Raw genomic sequence first — 15,355 nt, forward strand, 5'->3', positions numbered from 1 at the left:
CCGTTTTTACATAAACTGAAATTTTGTAAACATAACGGAAAAGGTGCCGGTGGTTTTCTGCCGGGACATTATCCGTTTTTTTACGGATTATTTTTTTAGAAGAGTCTAATTGAGTTATTATTTAATACTTTTGGTTCCTTTTGAAGCGTGAAGGGGTTTTTTGTTACCATGGGAGTGAATGGTAACTCAGTCACCATTCACTCCCCTAGTAACTGGAAAACCCCAAAAAACACTTTAAAAAACTGCATTTAGGTTCAGAAAAACAAATAAAGCCATTGGGGGTTCAAGCGGCATGAGGGAAAATAATGACAAAGTTTTAGTTTTTGGATGAACTATCCCTTTAAAGATGTTCATAAAAACTAGTCCTGTCTATCTAAACCCTAGTCAGGGAAACCACCCCTATTAAAAAGACCTAAACAGTGCTAAATCTTTGATCAATGCATTATTCGGTTAATGCTGTGGTGTTTACACCGGTAGATTACAGTGATGTTATTGTTACAATTTAGATCATAGGGTTCAGTTCTTTGAAGTGAACACATCTTCACCCACATACTGCACACAACGTATGCACAACACCTATAACACACATCCAACAATACGTGTGCTCTTTTACCACATACAATGTACTCTGCCCCAAACTGACCTACATCAAAATGAGCACAGCACGTTTCACTTTGAGCTTTGATGTTGTGGGTCACAGTGAACTTACATCTTACATCCTATCTGTGGGGGAAAAACAAAAGTTATTGTGCAGGTCTGGATCAGTGCAAAACAGAAATAAGATATATAGAAAATAAAATTTAAATTAGTGTAGTTTCTCTGGATTTCAAATGGGAATAACCTGTTTTACCAAAATGACACCCACAGGGCCCAGCTGGTTACTAGTGTTGATATTACAAATAATAAAAGTACTGAAGTTTCACGTTTGTATCACGTGTATGTTGTTTTCACATCAGTGAAAATTTTGAGATACCAAATATACAAAATGAAGATAAAATCAGTTTTCAACCTAACACATGCAGTCCTCAATCAGTTTTAAAGACTCGCCTTGACTGTCTATCACATGCAAGCCACATCCTCTAAAAAAAAAGTTTAAAGGGACAGATCCCTCAAAAATAACACCTCTGTTTTAATTTATTTACTGTACCTTTATATTAATCCAAACATGACTTTCCATTTTCTGTTGGACATAAAAGATTTCAGGCATAAAGTTAGTGAATGATATTCACAATGCACTTTTATTGCATCGTGAAAACATCAACGTCAACATTTTCCAACATTTCTTGTTTGTCTTCAGAGAAAGGAACTGAAACAGTTAAATTGGTGAAATGGGTCTTCATGGACATGTTTGGGTAATGTCCCTATATGGCACAATGACATTATCTTTTTTCAATTTTAAGGTTTCACTTACATTTCACACCCAAACGCCTTTATTACCTATAGTATATTTTTTTCTTTATTACTCACAGTTTCACAGTATTGCAACAAAATAAAAGCCTCTTTAAAATGTCACACCTCACTCAATACGTTTGCTTTTTTTGTTCAATCTCTCAGCACCTACCAGCAACAACAGCTGCGATTTATAAATGTGATAAGGTTCAATGACAACTACACAACCTTCAAACACCTCCATCTGGCACAGCATCTGCTATTGCTTACATACAAGTAAAACACAAAGTCAGATTGTGTAAAAGCTAAACAACCTGCAGAAATCTGTAATTTAGGAGCGATTACAATTATTTGTTTTCTATAAACATGGGCTACAATATGGGTGTTGCTGTTTATATTTTTCCACAACGTCATTTCAAGTTAAAAATAGTTTAAAAACAAAATATTTTCAACCCAGCACTGGGTCAAAAAGGACCGCAGTTGGGTTCAATTTAAGTCCCTGTAAAGTCAGATATTAATTGTTTGTTACACCACAGAAAAATGTGTTATTAACCACCCAACCAAATCTGAATGATGGAAAAACGGCAAATAAATAAAAATATAAAAACAAGTGGTGGGGGGTGTCAATTTTCAGGGACCAAAGGGCTGTGTAAATCCAAAAAATATCTGTAAAGTTGGCAAAGAGGCTTATGTGTGAACGCAAACGTGTCCCGTAAATGTTCTGGGATCTATTTCGTAACATGGCCGTAACAAGCATTCTGTGTGAACAAGACGCAGAAACAATGCCGTAAGGGGCATGCCATAGTAAGAATGGGCGTCTCATCGCAACCAGATGTCATGGTTCAGCTCTACGACAAATGGATTTAAACGCAGATCAGCATTAACATCAAGAAATGTCTGCAAATTGGACTGAAACAGATATCAGGGAGCTCGTCACTATCCATGCTGAAGCTGAGATCATTTACCAGCATGACAGAACAGCGCATCATGTGTTCCTTGTGTTCTTTTCATAAACTACAATGAGGTCACATGGTTTCTAGAATTAGCAAACTTTAGACGCTGTGGAAAAATACGTCACGTGTCTTTACGGGATCTTTATGGAATGTGTTTAAATGCACGCAGATGTTTGGTGACTTAAGTGCGTAATCAAAGACGCCTAAAAACCCTGAACTCAGAAATTGTGAAAACTGTTTAATGTTTAACATAGGTTACAGTCTTTGTGGCGTGTTTCAGCAATATATTAATATTTATAATGTGTTCAGAAACAAAAAAATTTGTTGTTGACTTAAACACAGAAAATACATGTTTGTACAATAATTTTTTTAAGAATACTCTTAGGACGAGCTAGGATTTAAACTACATGGCATGAAAGCCTAGAGAAACAAACTTTATGTTGGCTTGACAAAGCGTAGCCTGAACATTTTTAACAGATTGACAGGATAATTGAAATTTAGTTTAGTTTAGATGTTTGCATGTTTTAGTGTGATGCTAACATGATTTTAAAAAGTTATCATGATTTAACATGAAGCTAACATGATTTAACATGGTTTAACAAAGTTACCATGATGTTAGCATGATTTAGAATTAATACAACATGATTTAGCATGAAGCTAGCATGATGTTAGCATGATTAGCATGAAGCTAGCATGATGTTAGCAAGATTAGCATGAAGCTAACATAATTAGCATGAAACTAACATGAAGTTAGAATGATGCTAACATGATTAGCAGGAAGATAGCATGACGCTAGCATGATTAGCATGAAGCTAGTATGATTTAGCGTGAAGCTAACAATATTTAACATGAAGCTAGCATGATTTAGCATGAAGTTAGCAAGATTTATTATAAAACTAGCATGAAGCTAGTATGACTTAGCATGACGCTAGCATGAAGCTAACATGGCCCAAAGAACCAACCCATATGTCTCTATAATGTTCAGATACAGAGATATAAGGCTTTGTTTATTATGTTGCTAAGGTGCTCATATTTGGTTGCTAGGGGCGTGGCTTAATACCTCAATAAGAATCCCAAGAGACTGATTGGATGCTTGAGTAAAATTAGCCCACCCCTACGTCTCTATGACACTGGTGCAAAGATATCCATCTGGGCTTTTTATAATGGTAGTCTATGGGAGATGTTGCTAGGGTACCCAAAATTGTTGCTGGGAGCGTGGCTTAATAGCTCTGGGCCGATCCTAAGAGGCTGATTGGATGACTGAGTAAAATGAGCCTACTCCTTGTCTCTACGACACTCTAATGGTGCATTTACACCAACCGCGCTAGAGGCGTGAAGCGCGAGTGATTTCAATGTTAAGTCAATGTGGAGACGCGTTGACGCGCGTCAGGAGGTCCCGCGGCGCGGAAGAGGCGTTCGGCGCGGAGCGGAAGACGCGTTTCCGCCTCATTCGCGCGTGAAGCTCGCGTGAAAGGCGCGAATTGAGCGTTGTGCGCGGTACGCGCGAATGGTGCTTTTGTGCATTTTGCGGTTCACGCGAATTTGCGGCTGACGCCCGAGTTGAAAAATTTGAACTTTGGCGGAATTTCGCGCCGCGTTAACCAATTAGGAGCCTGCCTGCTGCTGTGGTGGCAGCCCCGCCCAGAGTCACTCATTCAAGCAGTCACTCGGAGCTATATGACACAAGTTGTTATTTCTATTAGGATACAGGAATAAAAAGGACCTCGCTTGGAAGAGTGTCAGTAAGGACTTTGGGCAACCTTGTAAGTTGTAATACACACTTTACTTTTGAGTTAGGTTACGTTTATCGACCCGCGCCGTTTATTTTCCCCCTATAGTAAGGTTACCCAATACAAACTGGTAACTCTCTTGATAAATGCAAATCAACATCAGTCATCTTGCAAACAGACACTCGCACAGCAGTTGCCCCTCCCACAAGAAGCGGATTTTGCCTCGGACGCGCGTCAAATGCTTGCTTTTTCCGCGCGTCAACTCCGCTCTACACGCGCGACTGCATTCAAAGTGTTCAAGCTGCAAACTAGACGCGGTAGACGCGATTTTGATGCCCAAAATGCGTTTGGTGTAAACCCTGCATAAAGTGAAGATATTCCATCTGGGATGCTTTTATTCCCTTATATGGGCATGTTCCCTGCCCCATTATAAGTCAATGGGGAATTTTGGTGGCCCTTACGCCCCAGGGGTACAGCTTACACCACAATGTGAGGTATGTTCTTACAGTGCCTGCCAGCCTCTTCAAATGTGGTAACCCACAAGTTTCTACAAATTTTTCGCTCGCAGCTATGACCTGTCAAAGTTTGTCGCAATATCAGTTAGAAAAGCTATAGCACGCTAAGTCAGACCAGTCTGAAGAGTTTTGGAAAGTTTGGTGAATGTAGCTTGAAAGCTTTGTCAAGCCAACATAATTAAAGGCCATGTGTTCACAACAAAACAAAAAACAAGACCCAGAGCTTAACATCACAAACAAAACCCAATACAAGAACTGAGAGTCAAGAATATGGAAAACCATAAACAAAGCATTTGCAACCTAACATTATGAACAAAAAGCTCTCCAATAAATAAATCAGCTAAAAGCAGAAGTTTATAGTTTGATATGTATGTGCATTTCTTAGATTAACAACAAAATGCAGTTATTATTGAAATTATGAACTACTGTGAATCAGTGTCTGATAAGCACACAAAGTTCAAACCCTGTTCAAACACCAACCAGGTAACACCTTAACCTAGATCAGAAGATCTTCAGCATCACAGACAGCAAATAATCCCGATACAGATCTCATTCTAACTAGGCCACTGCTTAAAAATACATATAATGTTTTCTGGTTGTTTTAATAATAACAAATCCAAACATGTTTTGCATTTTCAACTTTATTTTGAAATGTATGTGTTGCAAATTGACACATCACCACATAAAACCACAGAAAACCTTTATGTGTCCACAAACAGACATTACTATCGCCCTCTGGTGTCTATGAACTGAGTTCAAAAATCACTACAGTCAGAGTAGCCACGCCCACCACGGCAGAGATGGCCAATCGGCTCACAGTTTCAGTTAAACTGCAACAAGGAGTGTAGTCTGAAAAAAATGATAACACCAATACATTAATGTGCACTTCTTCACAAAAATATAAATTCAGTAAAATTGCATTATTATAAAATTCATATATTGAAGGCAAATCATCAACAAAATTATAATTTCTGCAAAAAAAGTTTTGTTTATTGGATGAATATAAGCAATTTAGGGTGTCTCCACTTTGTGGCTGTCTGGGCTTACCTTCATAAACATTATCATCAACAGCGGTAAGATTTTTGGAAGGGCTTTCTTCTTTTTCTGGGACTTTTTCTGGGACTTTTTCTGGAACAGAGTGTTTAATGTGCTTTTAAATTCATTCATAATTTTGCCAGTTTACAATTATATACCATTATTTGTGTTAAAGGACAAGTTCGGTATTTTACACTTAAAGCCCTGTTTTCAGATTGTTTATGATGAAATAGAATGGCCCTGACCGAAACCTGGACACACGATGCTGGCCCGAGAACCCTTGGGTGTTTCCTGTATCACCTCCCACCTCTATAACGGCCGTACAGGTGCACAGGAACAATCCCTCCCAAAATGCACCAAACCCCCATCCACAAAGACGTGAAACCCACCGAGTGGTCAGGAGTGTTCACCGACATGCCCACACAAAAACCACCGCAAAAGACGCATTCCAACAGGTTTTATCGTAGTTTTGTCCAACTCCATTGACTTGTATTAGATGTACTGTGAGGTACGGTATTACTCCGCGCCGGGAACTTTGTTTGTATTGTTGCAATTTGCAAAGGCGGATTATCGCCACAAACTGGGCTGGAGTGTCTATTATTCAAGCTCTCAACGGAAGAATATACGGGTGTGAGGCGTTTGAAAAAATAGATCCACAAGTTAACAACGAATGCTAAAACACCTGTTGGAAAGCATCTTTTGCAGCGATTTTTGTGTGAGCATATCAGTGAACACTCCTGACCACTCGCTGAGTTTCACGTCTTTGTAAACGAAAGTTTAATGCATTTTAGGAAGGATTGTTCCAGTGCACCTATACACACATTATAGAGGTGGGAGGTGACAAAACAAACACCCAAAAATTCTCGGGGCAGCCGCATATGTCGAAATTTCAGTCAAAACCATTCTATTTCACCATAAACAGGGCTTTAAGTTTAAAATACCGAACTTGTCCTTTAAATTTGGACCACGTTCATAATGTTTGATGCAAAAACACACAATGTGCAAACATTACTTTGTTTGCTTATCTACATTTAATCTCCGAAGATACTGTGTGACTTCAGCGCTTAGTAGTATGATAAGATTTTATCACAGGATTGGAAACAAGTTGCATCTTGTATACGTAGAAATAGAGACTATTGTGCAGCAAGCATTTATTTTAAAATTATCATTGAGGGCCCCCTCACATACCAGGGCCCCATGTACTCAGTCAGCCTTTTCCTCACGCTTTTTAAAACAGAGATGTCTAATTTCATCAGTTTATCTGGATGATCACAAATGATCAAGCATGAACAAGTATGAATGATATTATTCTCACCATAGACAGTAACATTGAATCTCTTGTATGAAGCATCTTTGTAGTTGCTGATGGTTAGTTTATAAAGTCCAGAGTTTGTGATTCTAATGTTTGTGATGGTGAGAGATCCAGTCTGACTGTCCAGCTTCAGTCTGTCTCTGAATCTCTCATCATTATCATATATTGAGCTCAGATTGGCCCATTTAATGATTTGAGCGATGTGAATGCCCTGAGATCCATACATCCAGAGTATCTGATGATTATTTAGTATTTCAGTAATATCAGTGTGTAGAGTAACAGAATCTCCCTCCATCACTGACACTGACTTCATTTCATCTCCATCAACACCAAACACACCTGAAGAACAGAAAAACAAAAATATTCAAATGAATTAGTTAGAATTACAGAACTGTTTAAATTCACACGACACTTTCATAAAAATTATTTCATTACTCACCATTCAGCTTAAACAGGAGCAGAAGAGAGAAAATCATCTCGATGAAAATTGATCGCGACTCTGATCGTTCACACGCTTGTGTTCTCAATATATCACATTATCAACACACACACCAACAAACATGTTGTCATTGTCTCATGTAGGCAGAAAAAAACACATTGATTTGCTCTGACCGCATCCAAACTAACAGTCCTCGACATATCTGTTTTATCTGACGAGAACTGAAACTGACCAACATTCACACGCATGTAGGCACAAACAGGTCAAGTGTTTAAATGCAGTTTCTGTGCTCTGATTGTGCTTGTTTTCTCTAAACAAAAACACTTTTGTTCAAACATTCATATGCTTGTAAAACAATGCTACTGTCACAAACGAAACAGGAAGCGGACGGGTGGTAAGGTCAAAGGAACTTTATTAATAGAAACACGGATGCAGATGGAGAAATGGTGACTAATATATATATTGCTTTTGTACATTTGTAAGGTCAGTACATTTTACATACTGTTGGATAGTTTAATCTACATCAATGTGTCAAATTTTCTAAAAAAGAAAAAAAGAGAAAAAATATCTGGCTCCATATTTATTTTTAAAAGTCTGATAGGTCTTATATAGCTGTTGTGTCCATAGATATGTATAATAAAGGCTAGATGTCTCGCCCCCACTGCCAATTGTGGTCTGAAATGCATCCTTTGATGAAACAATACAGAAGTGACTTGAACTGCAATTCATTGACTGTCCACTAGAGGTTGGTTACAAAAGGGAGTCAATTCCCATAGACCCCCATGATAAAATGCCAAACATTACAGCAGAAAATATTATGTTTACAGCCTGGTACAACAATTGTTTTGGGTCTATATAGCTAATTTTGCCCTTTATGACAACTGTGAGGGAGTGTGAGTCATCCATTTAAATTATATTAAGCCTTAAAGTTCTACATAATTAAGGGGGCGTGGCTACTTGAGTGATGGGTGAACTGCCACTGCTCTTACAACTGTTGAGCTAAGCGGACGTGGTTTCAGCAACCAGCCACCTCAGCTTCACCAACATGCCCCCTCTTTACCCATTTTCGGTTATTTTTGAGTGATGCGCTGCCAAGATGTTAACGGCAGGCTCCGCCAACTTTTGGCTTCAAAAAAGCTCTTCACAAACCTATGGGTGACGTCATAGACACTACATCCATATTTGTTACAGTCTATATTCTTAACAGATAAATACTGACCGTTTACATTTTGGGTCAGTGTAGAGACTGCCATCTAGTGCCCATGAAACTTCATTAAAGTTACTTAAAGGGAGTAGGGGGAGGCTGCAGACCTGGAGCCGGTAGATCTACGCCCCTGACAGTTTTACGCCCCTGACAGTTTTACGCCCCTGACAGTTTTACGCCCCTGTTGTTCCTCGTGCGTCCAGTAGGGGGAGGCTGTATATTAGTATATGAGCCTAGTCATTTATCAGAACAGCAGACCGTATGACAGCAGCAGACCTTCTTGAAGGGATACGAATTGAGGTATGTTAAATAATCTGCTAAAGTTATTGTTTTTGATTGTATTATAATCATTTATTAAATGATTGATGCGATATACTGCCATTAATTATAAGTAACCATTGTTTCTAACACTATTCAACCTTTGCTTTATTTATTTTTATTAGTGAGCGAGAGCACTTTGATAGCAGGATAAAAAACATTCAAAGAGTGGCAAACCATAGGAGAGTCATCTACAGGAGTCATTAAGAAATAACCAAGTCATGGTGTTAATAAAAAAAAATTGTGAACCACAATTGTCTCTTTCTTTTAAATGACCCTTGGAATTTTAGAAAAATTATTGTGTTTGTCTTCATAAAATCCTATGTAGGACATGTTTTGTAGCTGTATGACGACCTATTGTGAATTGTACAGCATTTAGGATCCATATGATTACAGTACTTTATGTCTAATGGCCTAAATATGGTTAATATCTAAATGTAACTTAATATAAAATCACAACATCATATCAGCCAGTCTCTTGTATATAAAAACAGTTAAATAAATATAAATAGTTACGTGTGACGTCATCATGCGCCGCTTCCGGGTTCAATCGATTTCAAATGCCACAGGAAAACACGCTAATATACACTCGTATCATGATGCAAAATTATTTAAACCATGATCCTTATTTTTATCTCCAATAATAAAAACCAAGATGACCAGACCGGGACTATATGGATTTTTCCGTAGTGTGCAGACTGCAGTGTACACTGTAAGTTTATACAATTTTCGTTTAAATGTGTAAAATTAATCAATAGTTCTCATAAACGGTTGTTTAAATAGGCTAGTATCGTAGTTGTATTTCCCTCTCCCCCTACTGAACGCATGAGAAGCAACAGGGGCGCAAAACTGCCAGGGGCGTAAAACTGCCAGGGGCGTAGATCTACCGGCTCCAGGTCTGCAGCCTCCCCATATAGCTTAAAGGGGACACATTATGAGATATTTTTTAAGATGTAAACTAAGTCTAAAATAGGTCTGAGCAAAAGTGTGCCGTTTTGGGTGTGTCATTTAAAATGCAAATGAGCGGATGAAGTGCAACCACTGATCACAATGATGGTGGTTTGTTGCAATTGAAACTCAATTGTGCTGTGAAATATTTTATCTCTCTCTTTCTCTCCATACTAAATGGTTGTGCTGTGGTTGGATAGTGCAGATAAAGGGGCGGTATTACCTTATTCTGACATCACAATAAGGGCCAAATTACAATGGCCTATTTTTTCACATGCTTGCAGAAAATGGTTTACCAAAACTAAGTTATTGGGTTGATCTTTTTCACATTTTCTAGGTTGATAGAAGCACTGGGGACACAATTATAGCACTTAAACATGGAAAAAGTCTGATTTTCATAATATGTCCCCTTTAAGTACTTCAATAGTAAGCATGTAAATAAATGCAAGCGAATCTTGATCAATTTTATAATGCTTTATTAGGCACATTTCACTGTCTATACATACATGATTTATATAAAGTTAGCTTTTAAAAACTGTATTGATATTTGCTAAAAATTGTGTAATATTAAAAATATATATTCCTTGTTTTGATGATTGCTTACAAAAACCCTGATGAAATTTTCACAGTCAGGGTCTGAGCGTGATGTCTGATCTCTCTGCTTCAACTCTTCTGGATCTGATGTCATAAACCACTATAGCAACAATGGCCACAACCACCAAAGCTGAGAGGACCAACTGGACCACAACTTCAGTAAAACTGAAACTTCGTCCAAAGTCTAAGGATTTAAAAAACTTGTGTGAACTTCAACAAACACTTCCTGACCTAAAAAACATTTGTTACAACTGACATACCTGAACACGGCTGACAGACATCATTCATGTTGAGATGTTGAGCTTGCTTTGTGATGGCATTGTTCACTACACAGCTGTATGTGTTTGTATCCTGATATTCCACATCCAGATGTAGAGAGATTTTGCTTATGAGATCAGACGCACTGGTGCTAAGGGATGAATGGTTTTCTTTGTACCAGGAGAGACTTACATCTCTCACATTCAACACTGAACACAACAATATACATTTTAAGCTTGATGATTTTTTTGATGATGGAGGATTTTGTGGACAATAACGGTTGATGACAGGAACGGGTAGAGGTGCTAAAAAACACAAGAAATTAATACATGTTGGAAAGATCCAGATGTTTTTGTTAGAGGATGTTTTTTATAAAGACTTACCATAGACAGAAACCCTGAAGCTTTTTTGTAAATTTCCTCTGTTACTAATGATCTGTAGTTTATAAAGTCCAGTGTGTGTGATTTTGATGTTTGTGATTGTGAGAGATCCAGTCTGACTGTCCAGCTTCAGTCTGTCTCCAAATATCTCATTACTGTCATACATATCAATGCTTTTCTTAAAGATTTCAGCTATACGAGTCTCTCGAGGTCCAAACATCCACACTATCTGCTGATCTGTCAGTGTTTCAGTAATATTTAGAGTAACAGAATCTCCCTCCATCACTGACACTGACTTCACTTCATCTGGACCAAACACACCTGAAACACAACATTGTAAGCATAATAACAGATAAACATATAGAAGTGAGTGACACAAATGTTTAGCTATAAAGACAAAAACAAATTATAATGAAACAAAAACGGATTTACCTGTCACACAAACTAAAAACAACAATCTCCACATTTCTGTATTCTTTTGCATTCGGTGTCTGCGCAGTTTTAATACACGTCTGCCATGAGGAAGTTTAGCTGAACATGAGATTATATTTATATCATTCAGGAGGAGGCAGAAAACTTATTTCAACATCTCAGTTCATTCTGTGGGACATGCTACCACAACCACAGATATAAAGTTCACACAGATCTCTTACTTTAAACTCATATAAACAGCGGTACAGTGATGCATCAGATGATAATACCATGGAAAGAACAAAAAACATGGTAAAAATGGCTATTTTTGACAAATAATGGGTAAATATTGGACAGAACACATGCTGGGTTAAAAATTACCCAATGTTGCAACCATGGGGTATAACCCAGCAGTTGGGATAAACAACCCAGCATTGGATCATTTTTAACCCAGCAGTGTGTTCTGTCCAATATTTACCCATTATGGGTCAATAAAAACCCAGCCATTTTTAGAGTGTATTGTGGAACTTTTTATTAGTCAGTCCTGGCAAAACGGGACATTTAAAGAAAACCGAATCTACTGTCCTGATTTATGTTTTAAAACTCATATGAGTTCAATTGAAACGGTATCTTGTTCCTTCATTATTTCTCAAGTATTTAAAACTTCCTAAGAGCAGTTTTGCTTTTACAAAACATTTTTATATTCTCCACTAGTTGGCAGAAAAGGCACTTATACTGTAGTGCTCCTATTGTGGAGGTAGCTTACTATACTGTGGATCAGTGATATATTTGTGTCAAAGTTATCAGCACACTTTTTAATACCATGTCTGTGTGCCATCTGTTTGTGGGGTTGCTAACAGGGATGCTGGCCAATGGCAGCGTCTGAGAAAAGTTTGAAAAAGCTTTTGAGTTTGAAAAGCTATCTGATGATGAAGAAGAAAGTTTTAAAGGTCCCGTTCTTCCTGTGTTTTTGAAGCTTTGATTGTGTTTAGCCTACAGTGGGCAATATAACGTGTTCATCTCAGACATCTTTTTATTTCAGTTGATGGATTCGATCATGAGTGCTGCCTGATTGTGTACTATACTGATACAATGAGTAAAATATGAACAACTTTCATGAATTGCATAAAAAGAATGTAAACAAACATTTATCCCAAATTGGTAAATAATTGACATGAAGATGAACAAATGAAAAAAATACATGTTTGGCTTACCTACCTTTAAAGAGCACCTATTATTCGATTCACGATTTTACATGTTAACGATATGCAAAGGTACAAATCCCAAAGTAAACAATGACACGAGTTATCAATTCCAACTTAAATCTCTTTTCTTGAACTATAATGAACACAAGGGTTGTAGGCAACAGTTTACTTCCTCATTGTGTTGACGTGGACACGACGATCATTATCATAACTCCGCCCGCTTCTGACTCACAGCCTGTAAGTCACCTATGTTTTTATATTTAAATAACTTACACTGACTATAAACCATGAGCAACCAATGGCATGTATTGTTTGTCGTTTCTACAATCACAAATGCAGACATGGTTTTAATGTTTTAGTATCCTCACCTTACCAATTTGTTACGTCCTGCTTAAAGGCGCTCTAAGCCAATCTGTGAGACGTCACTTTTTGTTGATGTTTGAATTGTAGCTAACTACTCCCCCTCCCTACCATGCTTTCATGAACGCGCCCAAACCCCACCTCCAAATCCTTCTTGTCATTTATTGGCTGGAACACTTTGTTATGGTTTCTGTTTATAGGTTTGGCCACTTTGTTTTTATTGCAGTTTGTGGAGCCTGGGCTGTCTACAGAGATCACGTTTTTTTTTTACAGTTTGATCAGTGGACAGGCAGCAAGCAGATAGTGAGGAGATGTTTGCTGTATGTAACAAAAAATTGTATGGTCTAAAACGTGTGAATTCACGTTACTTGTAATGTGTTACCCCGAACACTGGAGGCAGGGCATAAAGGAGCAACAATAAGGTATGTGGAAAATAATGTGTTTTATAAACCATAAACCACGCAAACACATTTTATTAAACCAAATCCACACAATAGTGTTGTTTTTAGCAATGTAATAGGTGCTCTTTAACTTGCCTTGACTTGTTTTATTATATTTTTCATATTCAACCTAAACGTCACACCCCAACTCCTCAATTATCTACAGTATCATTTTTCGTTGTAATATTGTGATAAAATCTTCTTTAATTATAAAAAAATGCATCTTTGAGATGTCACATTTCACTCTTTTGTATCTGCTTTTTGTTCAAGCTCTCAGCACCACAACAGCTGTGGTTTATAAATGTGATATGGTACAACGGCCCATTGCATGACACAACCTTTGTTCATCTAGCAGGAAATCAAATATCTCCATCTGTCACAACATCTGCTACTGCTTCAAATTACATACAAATAAAAGCACAAAGTCAAATTGTGTGAAAGCTATCACAAACCTATTGGTTAAAACAGATGGACTTGCTGAAGTTGTGTCATGGTGGTTAATGTTTTTCTTAATGTGATTCACTCCTTTTTTTAATATGAATTTGGATTAGAGAATAATAATAATGTCATAAATCACAGATGTTCGGCACATAAAAATACACAAACCAGGTGAACACCTGATCACAGATCAGAAGATCTTCAGCATCATAGACAGTGAATGATCCTGATACTCACTACTGCTTACATATATGTCCCTAATGTTTTCAGATCGTTTGTAAGAATGACAGATCCAAATATGTTTAAGTTTTGCCTTTCAATTTTATTTTATTCTATGTGTTACAAATTGACAGAACAACACATAAAAACCACCGAAAACTGTTTAGGTGTCCATAAACAGACACCTGGGGCTCTATCTTACACCCGGCGCAATGCAGCGCAATGCGCGACGCAAGTGTCTTTCGCTAGTTTCCACCCTAATTTTCACGTTTAGCGCCGCGTTGTTTAAATAGCAAATGCATTTGCGCCCCTTTTGCGCCCATGGGCGTTCTGGTCTGAAAACGAGGCGTGTTCAGGCGCATTGTTGGCGCGTTGCTATTTTGAGGCAACTAAAATAGACTACGCCATTGACCAACAAAAACCTGGTCTAAAGTCTAAAGTCAATGGCGCAATGTGTTTTATGTTATTTAAAGAGCGCAAATGCGCCTATAAACGGGAGGACAACGCGGGTTTGCTTATCACAAAGTACATGAATGCGCAGCAGCACAAAAATGCTTTTAAATATGAAAGATTAAAGGATTGAATGTAAAAGATTATTATTGAGTCTCTTGGACATAATTGAGGACTTATTATGAGACGTTAGAAGGCGCAAAGAGCTGCTTCACCTGCAGCCTGGTAAGTAAATAAATGCTTTGCTTTAAACAAATGCGTCTGTTTTTAAATGTTTTTTTTTTAATGCTACCCGACGGATTTATTGTATATGATATACCTGTGGATATGGCGAGATGAGAAACATTTGTAAGTAATGCTTAAAAAAACTCTTTGCTAAAAAAACCGCTGTCCAAAGTGCTGAAACGTGAGGAGAGCCGTTTGTAATTTCTTTAAAAATACTTTATTTGTAACAAACAGGAGATAGAGTACAAACCTTATCTTGCATACTTGTAAATTATGTTTTGATGATATTGGATAGTCATACATTTAAAGCAATTACAAGCCTGCTTTTTACTTCCATGACTAAAAGAAAACGGGTTTTAAAGGTTTTAATAAAAAAATAACAATTTCAATACAAGTGTAAAACAACACAATTATTTAACATTAATCTTAAACTGGGGATCTTCTTCCTCAGCTTAGTTTTTCAGTTTACAAAGTTCGTCATCTAAATAGGGATTAGACATAGCGCCAGCGCAACTTGCTTTTAAAGGGGATG

General features: G+C 37.6%; 1 protein-coding gene across 1 annotated transcript; it reads right to left on the reverse strand.

Moving 5' to 3' along the window:
• Nucleotides 1-5,192: 5,192 nt before the first annotated feature.
• Nucleotides 5,193-11,595, reverse strand: LOC129452934 (uncharacterized). The gene is made up of 7 exons (XM_073862343.1): nucleotides 11,508-11,595; nucleotides 11,079-11,396; nucleotides 10,698-11,000; nucleotides 10,475-10,621; nucleotides 6,938-7,273; nucleotides 5,635-5,715; nucleotides 5,193-5,436 (listed from the first exon to the last, which is right to left on the reverse strand). Exons 1-7 carry the CDS (start codon nucleotides 11,557-11,559, stop codon nucleotides 5,330-5,332), a joined length of 1,344 nt encoding a protein of 447 aa, XP_073718444.1. The 5' UTR covers nucleotides 11,560-11,595; the 3' UTR covers nucleotides 5,193-5,329.
• Nucleotides 11,596-15,355: the final 3,760 nt, after the last annotated feature.

Source organism: Misgurnus anguillicaudatus, chromosome 23 (assembly GCF_027580225.2).
Source record: "Misgurnus anguillicaudatus chromosome 23, ASM2758022v2, whole genome shotgun sequence".
Taxonomy (NCBI): Eukaryota; Metazoa; Chordata; class Actinopteri; order Cypriniformes; family Cobitidae; genus Misgurnus; species Misgurnus anguillicaudatus.

Excerpts from the sequence above, each read along its gene's own strand:
- LOC129452934 (XM_073862343.1), bottom strand. The coding sequence starts at position 11,559 with ATGCAAAAGAATACAGAAATGTGGAGATTGTTGTTTTTAGTTTGTGTG. Across the intron at positions 7,274-10,474 it reads AGACATCACGCTCAGACCCT|GTGTGTTTGGTGTTGATGGA; the intron begins GACTGTGAAAAT and ends TCTGTTCTTCAG. Across the intron at positions 5,716-6,937 it reads ATTCAATGTTACTGTCTATG|AAAAAGTCCCAGAAAAAGTC; the intron begins GTGAGAATAATA and ends ACTCTGTTCCAG.